Source organism: Leptodactylus fuscus, chromosome 3, assembly GCF_031893055.1.
Source record: "Leptodactylus fuscus isolate aLepFus1 chromosome 3, aLepFus1.hap2, whole genome shotgun sequence".
In the NCBI taxonomy this organism is placed as follows: domain Eukaryota; kingdom Metazoa; phylum Chordata; class Amphibia; order Anura; family Leptodactylidae; genus Leptodactylus; species Leptodactylus fuscus.
Window position 1 is genome coordinate 69,559,633 of NC_134267.1, and position 17,958 is coordinate 69,577,590.

Here is a 17,958-nt window from a genome sequence, read left to right on the forward strand (position 1 = left end):
GAGTAGTAATACAGAGCGGCCCTCACAGTATTACTAGGACCTGACACTGATAAGAGATGTAATAGGATGAATAGTAATACAGAGCAGCCCTCACAGTATTACTAGGACCTGACACTGATAAGAGATGTAATAGGATGAATAGTAATACAGAGCGGCCCTCACAGTATTACTATGTCCTGACACTGATAAGAGATGTAATAGGATGAATAGTAATACAGAGCGGCCCTCACAGTATTACTATGACCTGACATTGATAAGAGATGTAATAAGATGAGTAGTAATACAGAGCGGCCATCACAGTATTACTAGGACCTGACACTGATAAGAGATGTAATAGGATGAATAGTAATACAGAGCGGCCATCACAGTATTACTAGGACCTGACACTGATAAGAGATGTAATAGGATGAATAGTAATACAGAGCCGCCCTCACAGTATTACTAGGACCTGACATTGATAAGAGATGTAATAAGATGAGTAGTAATACAGAGCAGCCCTCACAGTATTACTAGGACCTGACACTGATAAGAGATGTAATAAGATGAGTAGTAATACAGAGCAGCCCTCACAGTATTACTAGGAACTGACACTGATAAGAGATGTAATAAGATGAGTAGTAATACAGAGCGGCCATCACAGTATTACTAGGACCTGACACTGATAAGAGATGTAATAGGATGAATAGTAATACAGAGCCGCCCTCACAGTATTACTAGGACCTGACACTAATAAGAGATGTAATAAGATGAGTAGTAATACAGAGCGGCCCTCACAGTATTACTAGGACCTGACACTGATAAGAGATGTAATAGGATGAATAGTAATACAGAGCGGCCCTCACAGTATTATTAGGACCTGACACTGATAAGAGATGTAATAAGATGAGTAGTAATACAGAGCAGCCATCACAGTATTACTAGGACCTGACACTGATAAGAGATGTAATAAGATGATTAGTAATACAGAGCGGCCCTCACAGTATTACTAGGACCTGACACTGATAAGAGATGTAATAAGATGAGTAGTAATACAGAGCGGCCATCACAGTATTACTAGGACCTGACACTGATAAGAGATGTAATAGGATGAGTAGTAATACAGAGCGGCCCTTACAGTATTACTAGGACCTGACACTGATAAGAGATGTAATAAGATGAGTAGTAATACAGAGCAGCCATCACAGTATTACTAGGACCTGACACTGATAAGAGATGTAATAAGATGAGTAGTAATATAGAGCAGCCCTCACAGTATTACTAGGACCTGACACTGATAAGAGATGTAATAAGATGAGTAGTAATACAGAGCGGCCCTCACAGTATTACTAGGACCTGACACTGATAAGAGATGTAATAGGATGAATAGTAATCCAGAGCGGCCCTCACAGTATTACTAGGACCTGACACTGATAAGAGATGTGATAGGATGAATAGTAATACAGAGCGGCCCTCACAGTATTACTAGGACCTGACACTGATAAGAGATGTAATAAGATGAGTAGTAATACAGAGCGGCCATCACAGTATTACTAGGACCTGACACTGATAAGAGATGTAATAGGATGAGTAGTAATACAGAGCGGCCCTCACAGTATTACTAGGACCTGACACTGATAAGAGATGTAATAAGATGAGTAGTAATACAGAGCGGCCCTCACAGTATTACTAGGACCTGACACTGATAAGAGATGTAATAAGATGAGTAGTAATACAGAGCGGCCATCACAGTATTACTAGGACCTGACACTGATAAGAGATGTAATAGGATGAGTAGTAATACAGAGCGGCCCTCACAGTATTACTAGGACCTGACACTGATAAGAGATGTAATAAGATGAGTAGTAATACAGAGCAGCCATCACAGTATTACTAGGACCTGACACTGATAAGAGATGTAATAAGATGAGTAGTAATATAGAGCAGCCCTCACAGTATTACTAGGACCTGACACTGATAAGAGATGTAATAAGATGAGTAGTAATACAGAGCGGCCCTCACAGTATTACTAGGACCTGACACTGATAAGAGATGTAATAGGATGAGTAGTAATACAGAGCGGCTCTCACAGTATTACTAGGACCTGACACTGATAAGAGATGTAATAGGATGAATAGTAATCCAGAGCGGCCCTCACAGTATTACTAGGACCTGACACTGATAAGAGATGTAATAAGATGAGTAATAATACAGAGCGGCCCTCACAGTATTACTAGGACCTGACACTGATAAGAGATGTAATAGGATGAATAGTAATACAGAGCGGCCCTCACAGTATTACTAGGACCTGACACTGATAAGAGATGTAATAGGATGAATAGTAATACAGAGCAGCCATCACAGTATTACTAGGACCTGACACTGATAAGAGATGTGATAGGATGAATAGTAATACAGAGCGGCCCTCACAGTATTACTATGTCCTGACACTGATAAGAGATGTAATAGGATGAATAGTAATACAGAGCGGCCCTCACAGTATTACTATGACCTGACATTGATAAGAGATGTAATAAGATGAGTAGTAATACAGAGCGGCCATCACAGTATTACTAGGACCTGACACTGATAAGAGATGTAATAGGATGAATAGTAATACAGAGCGGCCATCACAGTATTACTAGGACCTGACACTGATAAGAGATGTAATAGGATGAATAGTAATACAGAGCCGCCCTCACAGTATTACTAGGACCTGACATTGATAAGAGATGTAATAAGATGAGTAGTAATACAGAGCAGCCCTCACAGTATTACTAGGACCTGACACTGATAAGAGATGTAATAAGATGAGTAGTAATACAGAGCAGCCCTCACAGTATTACTAGGACCTGACACTGATAAGAGATGTAATAAGATGAGTAGTAATACAGAGCGGCCATCACAGTATTACTAGGACCTGACACTGATAAGAGATGTAATAGGATGAATAGTAATACAGAGCCGCCCTCACAGTATTACTTGGACCTGACACTGATAAGAGATGTAATAAGATGAGTAGTAATACAGAGCGGCCCTCACAGTATTACTAGGACCTGACACTGATAAGAGATGTAATAGGATGAATAGTAATACAGAGCGGCCCTCACAGTATTATTAGGACCTGACACTGATAAGAGATGTAATAAGATGAGTAGTAATACAGAGCAGCCATCACAGTATTACTAGGACCTGACACTGATAAGAGATGTAATAAGATGAGTAGTAATACAGAGCGGCCCTCACAGTATTACTAGGACCTGACACTGATAAGAGATGTAATAAGATGAGTAGTAATACAGAGCGGCCATCACAGTATTACTAGGACCTGACATTGATAAGAGATGTAATAGGATGAGTAGTAATACAGAGCGGCCCTCACAGTATTACTAGGACCTGACACTGATAAGAGATGTAATAAGATGAGTAGTAATACAGAGCAGCCATCACAGTATTACTAGGACCTGACACTGATAAGAGATGTAATAAGATGATTAGTAATATAGAGCAGCCCTCACAGTATTACTAGGACCTGACACTGATAAGAGATGTAATAAGATGAGTAGTAATACAGAGCGGCCCTCACAGTATTACTAGGACCTGACACTGATAAGAGATGTAATAGGATGAATAGTAATCCAGAGCGGCCCTCACAGTATTACTAGGACCTGACACTGATAAGAGATGTGATAGGATGAATAGTAATACAGAGCGGCCCTCACAGTATTACTAGGACCTGACACTGATAAGAGATGTAATAAGATGAGTAGTAATACAGAGCGGCCCTCACAGTATTACTAGGACCTGACACTGATAAGAGATGTGATAGGATGAATAGTAATACAGAGCGGCCCTCACAGTATTACTAGGACCTGACACTGATAAGAGATGTAATAAGATGAGTAGTAATACAGAGCGGCCATCACAGTATTACTAGGACCTGACACTGATAAGAGATGTAATAGGATGAGTAGTAATACAGAGCGGCCCTCACAGTATTACTAGGACCTGACACTGATAAGAGATGTAATAAGATGAGTAGTAATACAGAGCGGCCCTCACAGTATTACTAGGACCTGACACTGATAAGAGATGTAATAGGATGAGTAGTAATACAGAGCGGCCCTCACAGTATTACTAGGACCTGACACTGATAAGAGATGTAATAAGATGAGTAGTAATACAGAGCAGCCATCACAGTATTACTAGGACCTGACACTGATAAGAGATGTAATAAGATGAGTAGTAATATAGAGCAGCCCTCACAGTATTACTAGGACCTGACACTGATAAGAGATGTAATAAGATGAGTAGTAATACAGAGCGGCCCTCACAGTATTACTAGGACCTGACACTGATAAGAGATGTAATAGGATGAGTAGTAATACAGAGCGGCTCTCACAGTATTACTAGGACCTGACACTGATAAGAGATGTAATAGGATGAATAGTAATCCAGAGCGGCCCTCACAGTATTACTAGGACCTGACACTGATAAGAGATGTAATAAGATGAATAGTAATACAGAGCGGCCCTCACAGTATTACTATGACCTGACATTGATAAGAGATGTAATAAGATGAATAGTAATACAGAGCGGCCCTCACAGTATTACTAGGACCTGACACTGATAAGAGATGTAATAAGATGAGTAGTAATACAGAGCGGCCCTCACAGTATTACTAGGACCTGACACTGATAAGAGATGTAATAAGATGAGTAGTAATATAGAGCAGCCCTCACAGTATTACTAGGACCTGACACTGATAAGAGATGTAATAGGATGAATAGTAATACAGAGCGGCCTTCACAGTATTACTAGGACCTGACACTGATAAGAGATGTAATAAGATGAGTAGTAATACAGAGCGGCCCTCACAGTATTACTAGGACCTGACACTGATAAGAGATGTAATAAGATGAATAGTAATACAGAGCGGCCCTCACAGTATTACTAGGACCTGACACTGATAAGAGATGTAATAAGATGAGTAGTAATACAGAGCGGCCATCACAGTATTACTAGGACCTGACACTGATAAGAGATGTAATAGGATGAATAGTAATACAGAGCGGCCCTCACAGTATTACTAGGACCTGACACTGATAAGAGATGTAATAGGATGAATAGTAATACAGAGCGGCCCTCACAGTATTACTAGGACCTGACACTGATAAGAGATGTAATAGGATGAATAGTAATACAGAGCGGCCCTCACAGTATTACTAGGACCTGACACTGATAAGAGATGTAATAGGATGAATAGTAATACAGAGCGGCCATCACAGTATTACTAGGACCTGACACTGATAAGAGATGTAATAAGATGAATAGTAATACAGAGCGGCCATCACAGTATTACTAGGACCTGACACTGATAAGAGATGTAATAGGATGAATAGTAATACAGAGCGGCCCTCACAGTATTACTAGGACCTGACACTGATAAGAGATGTAATAGGATGAATAGTAATACAGAGCCGCCCTCACAGTATTACTAGGACCTGACACTGATAAGAGATGTAATAGGATGACTAGTAATACAGAGCAGCCCTCACAGTATTACTATGACCTGACATTGATAAGAGATGTAATAAGATGAGTAGTAATACAGAGCAGCCCTCACAGTATTACTAGGACCTGACACTGATAAGAGATGTAATAGGATGAATAGTAATACAGAGCGGCCCTCACAGTATTACTAGGACCTGACACTGATAAGAGATGTAATAAGATGAGTAGTAATACAGAGCAGCCCTCACAGTATTACTAGGACCTGACACTGATAAGAGATGTAATAGGATGAATAGTAATACAGAGCGGCCATCACAGTATTACTAGGACCTGACACTGATAAGAGATGTAATAGGATGAATAGTAATACAGAGCAGCCCTCACAGTATTACTATGACCTGACATTGATAAGAGATGTAATAAGATGTGTAGTAATACAGAGCAGCCCTCACAGTATTACTAGGACCTGACACTGATAAGAGATGTAATAAGATGAGTAGTAATACAGAGCGGCCATCACAGTATTACTAGGACCTGACACTGATAAGAGATGTAAAAAGATGAATAGTAATACAGAGCAGCCCTCACAGTATTACTAGGACCTGACACTGATAAGAGATGTAATAGGATGAATAGTAATACAGAGCGGCCATCACAGTATTACTAGGACCTGACACTGATAAGAGATGTAATAGGATGAATAGTAATACAGAGCGGCCATCACAGTATTACTATGACCTGACACTGATAAGAGATGTAATAAGATGAATAGTAATACAGAGCGGCCATCACAGTATTACTAGGACCTGACACTGATAAGAGATGTAATAGGATGAATAGTAATACAGAGCAGCCCTCACAGTATTACTAGGACCTGACACTGATCAGAGATGTAATAGGATGAATAGTAATACAGAGCGGCCATCACAGTATTACTAGGACCTGACATTGATAAGAGATGTAATAGGATGAATAGTAATACAGAGCGGCCCTCACAGTATTACTATGACCTTACACTGATAAGAGATGTAATAGGATGAATAGTAATACAGAGCGGCCCTCACAGTATTACTATGACCTGACATTGATAAGAGATGTAATAAGATGAGTAGTAATACAGAGCGGCCATCACAGTATTACTAGGACCTGACACTGATAAGAGATGTAATAGGATGAATAGTAATACAGAGCGGCCCTCACAGTATTACTAGGACCTGACACTGATAAGAGATGTAATAGGATGAATAGTAATACAGAGCCGCCCTCACAGTATTACTAGGACCTGACATTGATAAGAGATGTAATAAGATGAGTAGTAATACAGAGCAGCCCTCACAGTATTACTAGGACCTGACACTGATAAGAGATGTAATAAGATGAGTAGTAATACAGAGCGGCCATCACAGTATTACTAGGACCTGACACTTATAAGAGATGTAAAAAGATGAATAGTAATACAGAGCAGCCCTCTCAGTATTACTAGGACCTGACACTGATAAGAGATGTAATAGGATGAATAGTAATACAGAGCGGCCATCACAGTATTACTAGGACCTGACACTGATAAGAGATGTAATAGGATGAATAGTAATACAGAGCGGCCATCACAGTATTACTATGACCTGACACTGATAAGAGATGTAATAAGATGAATAGTAATACAGAGCGGCCATCACAGTATTACTAGGACCTGACACTGATAAGAGATGTAATAGGATGAATAGTAATACAGAGCAGCCCTCACAGTATTACTAGGACCTGACACTGATAAGAGATGTAATAGGATGAATAGTAATACAGAGCGGCCATCACAGTATTACTAGGACCTGACATTGATAAGAGATGTAATAGGATGAATAGTAATACAGAGCGGCCCTCACAGTATTACTATGACCTTACACTGATAAGAGATGTAATAAGATGAGTAGTAATACAGAGCGGCCATCACAGTATTACTAGGACCTGACACTGATAAGAGATGTAATAGGATGAATAGTAATACAGAGCGGCCCTCACAGTATTACTATGACCTGACACTGATAAGAGATGTAATAGGATGAATAATAATACAGAGCGGCCCTCACAGTATTACTATGACCTGACACTGATAAGAGATGTAATAAGATGAGTAGTAATACAGAGCGGCCCTCACAGTATTACTAGGACCTGACACTGATAAGAGATGTAATAGGATGAATAGTAATACAGAGCAGCCCTCACAGTATTACTAGGACCTGACACTGATAAGAGATGTAATAGGATGAATAGTAATACAGAGCGGCCCTCACAGTATTACTATGTCCTGACACTGATAAGAGATGTAATAGGATGAATAGTAATACAGAGCGGCCCTCACAGTATTACTATGACCTGACATTGATAAGAGATGTAATAAGATGAGTAGTAATACAGAGCGGCCATCACAGTATTACTAGGACCTGACACTGATAAGAGATGTAATAGGATGAATAGTAATACAGAGCGGCCATCACAGTATTACTAGGACCTGACACTGATAAGAGATGTAATAGGATGAATAGTAATACAGAGCGGCCCTCACAGTATTACTAGGACCTGACACTGATAAGAGATGTAATAGGATGAATAGTAATACAGAGCCGCCCTCACAGTATTACTAGGACCTGACATTGATAAGAGATGTAATAAGATGAGTAGTAATACAGAGCAGCCCTCACAGTATTACTAGGACCTGACACTGATAAGAGATGTAATAAGATGAGTAGTAATACAGAGCAGCCCTCACAGTATTACTAGGAACTGACACTGATAAGAGATGTAATAAGATGAGTAGTAATACAGAGCGGCCATCACAGTATTACTAGGACCTGACACTGATAAGAGATGTAATAGGATGAATAGTAATACAGAGCCGCCCTCACAGTATTACTAGGACCTGACACTGATAAGAGATGTAATAAGATGAGTAGTAATACAGAGCGGCCCTCACAGTATTACTAGGACCTGACACTGATAAGAGATGTAATAGGATGAATAGTAATACAGAGCGGCCCTCACAGTATTATTAGGACCTGACACTGATAAGAGATGTAATAAGATGAGTAGTAATACAGAGCAGCCATCACAGTATTACTAGGACCTGACACTGATAAGAGATGTAATAAGATGAGTAGTAATACAGAGCGGCCCTCACAGTATTACTAGGACCTGACACTGATAAGAGATGTAATAAGATGAGTAGTAATACAGAGCGGCCATCACAGTATTACTAGGACCTGACACTGATAAGAGATGTAATAGGATGAGTAGTAATACAGAGCGGCCCTCACAGTATTACTAGGACCTGACACTGATAAGAGATGTAATAAGATGAGTAGTAATACAGAGCAGCCATCACAGTATTACTAGGACCTGACACTGATAAGAGATGTAATAAGATGAGTAGTAATATAGAGCAGCCCTCACAGTATTACTAGGACCTGACACTGATAAGAGATGTAATAAGATGAGTAGTAATACAGAGCGGCCCTCACAGTATTACTAGGACCTGACACTGATAAGAGATGTAATAGGATGAATAGTAATCCAGAGCGGCCCTCACAGTATTACTAGGACCTGACACTGATAAGAGATGTAATAAGATGAGTAGTAATATAGAGCAGCCCTCACAGTATTACTAGGACCTGACACTGATAAGAGATGTAATAAGATGAGTAGTAATACAGAGCGGCCCTCACAGTATTACTAGGACCTGACACTGATAAGAGATGTAATAGGATGAGTAGTAATACAGAGCGGCTCTCACAGTATTACTAGGACCTGACACTGATAAGAGATGTAATAGGATGAATAGTAATCCAGAGCGGCCCTCACAGTATTACTAGGACCTGACACTGATAAGAGATGTAATAAGATGAGTAGTAATACAGAGCGGCCCTCACAGTATTACTAGGACCTGACACTGATAAGAGATGTAATAGGATGAATAGTAATACAGAGCGGCCCTCACAGTATTACTAGGACCTGACACTGATAAGAGATGTAATAGGATGAATAGTAATACAGAGCGGCCATCACAGTATTACTAGGACCTGACACTGATAAGAGATGTGATAGGATGAATAGTAATACAGAGCGGCCCTCACAGTATTACTAGGACCTGACACTGATAAGAGATGTAATAAGATGAATAGTAATACTGAGCGGCCATCACAGTATTACTAGGACCTGACACTGATAAGAGATGTAATAGGATGAATAGTAATACAGAGCGGCCCTCACAGTATTACTATGTCCTGACACTGATAAGAGATGTAATAGGATGAATAGTAATACAGAGCGGCCCTCACAGTATTACTATGACCTGACATTGATAAGAGATGTAATAAGATGAGTAGTAATACAGAGCGGCCATCACAGTATTACTAGGACCTGACACTGATAAGAGATGTAATAGGATGAATAGTAATACAGAGCGGCCATCACAGTATTACTAGGACCTGACACTGATAAGAGATGTAATAGGATGAATAGTAATACAGAGCGGCCCTCACAGTATTACTAGGACCTGACACTGATAAGAGATGTAATAGGATGAATAGTAATACAGAGCCGCCCTCACAGTATTACTAGGACCTGACATTGATAAGAGATGTAATAAGATGAGTAGTAATACAGAGCAGCCCTCACAGTATTACTAGGACCTGACACTGATAAGAGATGTAATAAGATGAGTAGTAATACAGAGCAGCCCTCACAGTATTACTAGGACCTGACACTGATAAGAGATGTAATAAGATGAGTAGTAATACAGAGCGGCCATCACAGTATTACTAGGACCTGACACTGATAAGAGATGTAATAGGATGAATAGTAATACAGAGCCGCCCTCACAGTATTACTAGGACCTGACACTGATAAGAGATGTAATAAGATGAGTAGTAATACAGAGCGGCCCTCACAGTATTACTAGGACCTGACACTGATAAGAGATGTAATAGGATGAATAGTAATACAGAGCGGCCCTCACAGTATTATTAGGACCTGACACTGATAAGAGATGTAATAAGATGAGTAGTAATACAGAGCAGCCATCACAGTATTACTAGGACCTGACACTGATAAGAGATGTAATAAGATGAGTAGTAATACAGAGCGGCCCTCACAGTATTACTAGGACCTGACACTGATAAGAGATGTAATAAGATGAGTAGTAATACAGAGCGGCCATCACAGTATTACTAGGACCTGACATTGATAAGAGATGTAATAGGATGAGTAGTAATACAGAGCGGCCCTCACAGTATTACTAGGACCTGACACTGATAAGAGATGTAATAAGATGAGTAGTAATACAGAGCAGCCATCACAGTATTACTAGGACCTGACACTGATAAGAGATGTAATAAGATGAGTAGTAATATAGAGCAGCCCTCACAGTATTACTAGGACCTGACACTGATAAGAGATGTAATAAGATGAGTAGTAATACAGAGCGGCCCTCACAGTATTACTAGGACCTGACACTGATAAGAGATGTAATAGGATGAATAGTAATCCAGAGCGGCCCTCACAGTATTACTAGGACCTGACACTGATAAGAGATGTGATAGGATGAATAGTAATACAGAGCGGCCCTCACAGTATTACTAGGACCTGACACTGATAAGAGATGTAATAAGATGAGTAGTAATACAGAGCGGCCCTCACAGTATTACTAGGACCTGACACTGATAAGAGATGTGATAGGATGAATAGTAATACAGAGCGGCCCTCACAGTATTACTAGGACCTGACACTGATAAGAGATGTAATAAGATGAGTAGTAATACAGAGCGGCCATCACAGTATTACTAGGACCTGACACTGATAAGAGATGTAATAGGATGAGTAGTAATACAGAGCGGCCCTCACAGTATTACTAGGACCTGACACTGATAAGAGATGTAATAAGATGAGTAGTAATACAGAGCAGCCCTCACAGTATTACTAGGACCTGACACTGATAAGAGATGTAATAGGATGAGTAGTAATACAGAGCGGCCCTCACAGTATTACTAGGACCTGACACTGATAAGAGATGTAATAAGATGAGTAGTAATACAGAGCAGCCATCACAGTATTACTAGGACCTGACACTGATAAGAGATGTAATAAGATGAGTAGTAATATAGAGCAGCCCTCACAGTATTACTAGGACCTGACACTGATAAGAGATGTAATAAGATGAGTAGTAATACAGAGCGGCCCTCACAGTATTACTAGGACCTGACACTGATAAGAGATGTAATAGGATGAGTAGTAATACAGAGCGGCTCTCACAGTATTACTAGGACCTGACACTGATAAGAGATGTAATAGGATGAATAGTAATCCAGAGCGGCCCTCACAGTATTACTAGGACCTGACACTGATAAGAGATGTAATAAGATGAATAGTAATACAGAGCGGCCCTCACAGTATTACTATGACCTGACATTGATAAGAGATGTAATAAGATGAATAGTAATACAGAGCGGCCCTCACAGTATTACTAGGACCTGACACTGATAAGAGATGTAATAAGATGAGTAGTAATACAGAGCGGCCCTCACAGTATTACTAGGACCTGACACTGATAAGAGATGTAATAAGATGAGTAGTAATATAGAGCAGCCCTCACAGTATTACTAGGACCTGACACTGATAAGAGATGTAATAGGATGAATAGTAATACAGAGCGGCCCTCACAGTATTACTAGGACCTGACACTGATAAGAGATGTAATAAGATGAGTAGTAATACAGAGCGGCCCTCACAGTATTACTAGGACCTGACACTGATAAGAGATGTAATAAGATGAATAGTAATACAGAGCGGCCCTCACAGTATTACTAGGACCTGACACTGATAAGAGATGTAATAAGATGAGTAGTAATACAGAGCGGCCATCACAGTATTACTAGGACCTGACACTGATAAGAGATGTAATAGGATGAATAGTAATACAGAGCGGCCCTCACAGTATTACTAGGACCTGACACTGATAAGAGATGTAATAGGATGAATAGTAATACAGAGCGGCCCTCACAGTATTACTAGGACCTGACACTGATAAGAGATGTAATAGGATGAATAGTAATACAGAGCGGCCCTCACAGTATTACTAGGACCTGACACTGATAAGAGATGTAATAGGATGAATAGTAATACAGAGCGGCCATCACAGTATTACTAGGACCTGACACTGATAAGAGATGTAATAGGATGAATAGTAATACAGAGCAGCCATCACAGTATTACTAGGACCTGACACTGATAAGAGATGTAATAGGATGAATAGTAATACAGAGCAGCCATCACAGTATTACTAGGACCTGACACTGATAAGAGATGTAATAGGATGAATAGTAATACAGAGCAGCCATCACAGTATTACTAGGACCTGACACTGATAAGAGATGTAATAGGATGAATAGTAATACAGAGCGGCCATCACAGTATTACTAGGACCTGAAGGAGCCGCCTCACAGACTTGTGGAGTTGCCCATAGCAACCAATCAGAGCTCAGCTTTCACTTTACCTCAGCAGCTTCAGTGATGAAAGCTCCTGTATAGTACAGATTTCATATTTCCCCATTATATGTATAGGGCCCAAATTTCATGATGGGGTTACGCTAGAAAGATGTAATGTGCGCAGTATTCTGCTCCTCTGTGTGGAGAGGGGGTGTGCCAAATTTCACCCAAATCGGGCGAGAACTGTGGATTTGGATAGAGCAGACTACTGCAGGATTTGAGTTTTATATATATATTACCTAAAACTTTGCCTATTGATTATTTTTTTTCTTTTGTTTTTTTTTTCTTTCTCCTCCAAATGCCTAATATTTATAAACCCCTTCGGGTCCATCTTTTCACAGCAAGATTTTACGTTTGTGACACAGCCAGTCACAAAGTATTTCAACAGCATTTGGAAATGCTTGTTTAAAAAAAAATGCACAAATAAAGTACCTTGAACATCAAGTGTTTTTATGGTACTTTTTTATTTATGTAATTTTTAACACCAGGGCGGGGGAGTTGGTGGGCCAAAACACTGAAACCAACAGTTCTATTTTTTCATAGCCCAACTTTTGCAGACAGGGTCAGTAAAAGCTCCTCTAATTTCTTAACCCCTTGGCAACGCATGCTGTAATAGTACATCACACCCACCAAGACCTCAGTGTAAACCTTTGTACTATTACTCCGGTGAATTAAGCGGCAGTGGGGACAAAGAGAAGATTTCTGACAATCCATGGCAATCTTTTCTATTATCCGGGGACATTGGGGACCTCCTGCATCGGTGATTGTTGCTATTGCTTGATACGTTCAGTTTAGGTGGAATCCAGCAGTGACAGGTGCTATCACTGCCAAGTGTCAAGGGGGCGTACCATGGTACTGTTGTTTGTCAGTCTGAACAGACCAAAAGTGAGTGGCGTTACCCCCATTAGGAATAGCGAGTAAAGCTGTTTCTATGCTGTCCCTTGAGTCGTTCACATGCAGTCGAACTGTGCTTGTGCTGCATTCTCTGTGCCTCCCTCCTTCACTGCACCCCTATTTTGCTGTTATCCTTGTCTGTGTTTTTTTTTTATTTTTAGAGCGTTTTCCCTTTCTGCTAATATTCTGTATATACACAAATAAGTCTCTTTAGGTTTTTTTTTTTTTTTTTTTTACTGTAGTACATTTTTATACAACAGTATATTTTAGTGTGCAAGCTGTATTTTTGTGCGTGCCCGGCTGCCACTGAGTGTTAGTCACTGATAGTTAATGATCTGTATCTGTACTCAGTTTTTTTGTGCAGGGTTTTTCCATCTATAAAGACAATCTAATGGTGGTTAGATTTAGTTGCTCTATACACTCATATAAGTTTCTCTCTATCAATACATTTTAAGTAGTTTTAATACAGGTTTTTTTAAATGTAAATTTTTATTCTTTTTTTTTTTTCACGTCTTGTTCTTGTGTGCATCCTGTGTTTACTGAGAGCCAATTGGTGACATATATATCTTACTAATTGGATTCTGTGCTCAATTTTATGGCTCAGGGTTCCCAGTGGTTTACAGTAGTGTACTTTGTATATTTAATGTATATATGTATATGTAAATGGAAGGTCATTGTTTAGTTTCATTTTTTCCATGTTTTGAAGCATAACATAAATCCTCCCCCACACACACACACTTTCAATACAGTTTGTACAAACGTATAAAAGCAGAACACGAATAAAAAAAAATATCCCAAAGGTCATCTGTTTCCCAAAGACTTTATTCAGCTGACTGATATGGCTAGTGAGGGAAAAGAGTAAGATGCTCCATTCCTCTATCTTTCCTCCTGATCATCCGCTGATTAGGGACCCCCAAGGAGTTCCCTTAGAGTGAATGTGTGAACTTGGATGGCAATTTAAAGTGTATGTTCAGAAATGCCAGAAGCCTCTGTAGTTTTTATAGCTAAACACAAAAAAAAAATCTCAAAACCACTTTAAGTTAAAGTATTCAAAAGTTATTACTACATCAAATGTTACATTTGAAAAAATCAGGCTGTGTCCTTAGTGTAGTTTTAGGCTGAGCCACCAGGATGAAGTATGTTAAACCATTGCTGGTTTAATAACCGAAACTGACCCCAGCGTATAATTAGCGGAGGCCCATGGGAACATGAAAAACAGTGTTACTTACCACCCTTGGGCTCTGGTTCTGGTCTTTGTCTTTTCCTGGGATTCTGATTTATGTCGGGGACGGCTGAGGCATATGATTGGTATTCAGTGGGCCCTGACTTGATTTAGCAGGCCTGACGAGACCAGGAGTGCTGGAGACCATGGGGAGGTCAGTAACACTTTTTTATGTTTACTCATACACATGGGTTTCCGCTAATTAAATTTTCATGGGTGGAAAAAAATAAATTAAAAAAAATAAATAAAATAAATGCATTATGGTTTCAACTGCACCCAACTGAATTCAACCTAGGATGGGGAGCGGGGGCACATGGTCCTAGTTAGTATTGGTATGTTTGCTGCTGCTATCCTTCAGCGATATACAGTAGCAGCGCTGTGGTTCAGTTCACAGCACTTGCAGGTTTTATTTTCACAGGTTGACACCTGCAGAGCTGAGCCGCTGTAAAACCTACTGATTTTCAGTTGTTTTTGCCTTAGCAGTATTCATACTTTCCACAGCCAGATGGCATGATTTAGTTTGTTTTTATGAATTTTCTGCATGTGTGAAAGTCACATTGGTTTATGAAAGTTCTTGTTTTTCAGATAAAATTGTACGGAAAGCTGGCAATTTAAACAATGCTTATGTGTGCGAGGTTGGTCCTGGGCCAGGAGGAATTACAAGAGCGATACTAAATTCTGGTGCTGAAGAACTGCTAGTGGTTGAAAAGGACACTAGATTTATTCCTGGACTTAAGGTATATATTTTATTGCCATTCCTATTCATTACACATAACATTCAAATGATATGGATTTTCATCTTTAACCCTTTTCACTGCCAGGGGTTTCTGGAAATATTGCACCTCCAATAGCCAGAGCAATTTTCATAGTTTTACAATCGACAAATCAAACTTAAATTGCAACGTTAAAAAAAATCATACACCCCTCCCCATACCTATATATTTTCTTCCAAATAGACAAACGCAGCATTGTCAGAATTATACTTGTACTGTATACGAACAGGCACCTTCATGCAATTTTGATTTAACCCCTTCCCGACATCTGCCGTAATAGTACGGCGCTGTCGGGAAGGACTTCCCGCAAACCATGCGCTACGGGTTTCAGCCGTATGTTACGGCTGACAATGCCCCGTAACACCCACGGTCGGAACCGGGTCCGATTGTGGATGTTAACCCCTGAGATGCCGGCGGTCAACATGATGCATAGGGTGTCTTTTTTTGCGGGGCCGGGTGTACTTTTTAGTTCTGCCATTTTCGGGAAATGTTATTGCTTTGATCACTTTTTATTCAAATTTTTATCACAATCAAAACAGTGAAAAAACAGCGGTTTGGCACTTTTGACTATTTTTCCCGCTACGAACAGGAAAAATATTTTTATAGATTTGTAGAGCGGGCGATTTCGGACGCGGGGATACCTAACATGTATATGTTAGGTCTGATCACTAATGCAATGCATTACAATGCTAATGCATTGCAAAAAATCATCCTCTCTTTTGCAGGCTGGATAGACCAGCCTGCAAAAGAGAGAATTTGCAGACAAGCCTGGGAGCCTTGTACAGGCTCCCGGCTGCCATGACAACATGACGTCGGCCCTGGAGCATGCTCCAGGAGCCGGCGATCCCGGGGAAAATGGCGGCGCCCATGCGCCGCCGGGAAAATGGCGCCTCCTTTGACTACGGCGCCAGAGGGGTTAATGCCTCTGATCGGTCTGGGGACCGATCAGAGGCATTAGAGCCGGTTGTCTACTACTCCCGGGTGGTCGCCATAGTTACAGACCCGACATGCGCCGTACTATTACGGCGCACGTCGGGAAGGGGTTAAACCCAAAGGTGTTTATAGACAATAGACTTGACAGGCTGATCAGAATGGCCAGCTCTGTCCTGGGGAGTCCCCTGGACCCAGTACAGATAGTGGGTGACAGAAGGATACTGTCCGTGGTGACCTCCATGCGGGAGAACAAATCCCACCCCGTGTATGGGACCTTCATGGGACTTGGCAGCACTGTAAGTGACCGTCTGCTTCACCCCAAGTGTGAGAAGGAGCGCTATCGCAGGTCCTTCCTTCCAACCGCGACCAGGCTGTATAATCTACATCAGACCAAGCGAAGATCACTCCACACAGAGAACTAATGATTATGATTATGAATAGAGATGAGCGAGTACTGTTCGGATCAGCCGATCCAAACAGCACGCATGCATTGAAATGAATGGACGTAGCCGGCATGTGGGGGGTTAAGCGGCCGGCGTCAAATCGGAAGTACCAGGTGCTTCCATTCATTTCAATGCGTGCGTGCTGTTTGGATCGGCTGATCCTAACAGTACTCGCTCATCTCTAATTATGAAGTCTTCCTTCTTTCTTCTTCTGTTCCTTAGCTGCTATGGACTCCTAGTATATCTTCTTTTCTCAGCATATGTGTGCCTATGTCTGTAATATAGTACTGTGTATTATCCTATATCTGTATTACTATGCTGCTGTAACATACTGAAATTTCCCCACTGTGGGACTATTAAAGGATTATCTCATCTTATCTTAATTTACTGTATATACTAGAGTATAAGCCGAGTTTTTCAGCACAGTTTTTGTGCTGAAAAAGCCCCCCTTGGCTTATACTCGAGTCAAGCAAAAAAAAAAAAAATAATTTTTTTTTTTTTTGGAGGGGGGAATCTATGACCAGCCGCAATAGTAATGTATAGAATCTCCCATAAAATAGTGAAAAGCTTTAAAAAAAAATAATAAAAAAATTAAATACGGTAAATAAAAGTTCTAAATCACTCCTTTCCCTATAATACATATAAAAGTAGAAAATGACTGTGAAACACAA

At 40.4% G+C, this 17,958-nt stretch overlaps 1 protein-coding gene across 2 annotated transcripts in view; it reads left to right on the top strand.

Annotated features, from left to right (window-relative positions):
* TFB1M (transcription factor B1, mitochondrial) overlaps positions 1-17,958 on the top strand; it is a 101,601-nt gene that overhangs the window by 29,314 nt on the left and 54,329 nt on the right. For both annotated transcript variants that reach the window (XM_075267802.1, XM_075267801.1), the window contains exon 3: positions 15,724-15,875. In XM_075267802.1, coding sequence (XP_075123903.1) covers positions 15,724-15,875 — 152 coding nt within the window. The remainder of the gene's footprint in view (positions 1-15,723; positions 15,876-17,958) is intronic.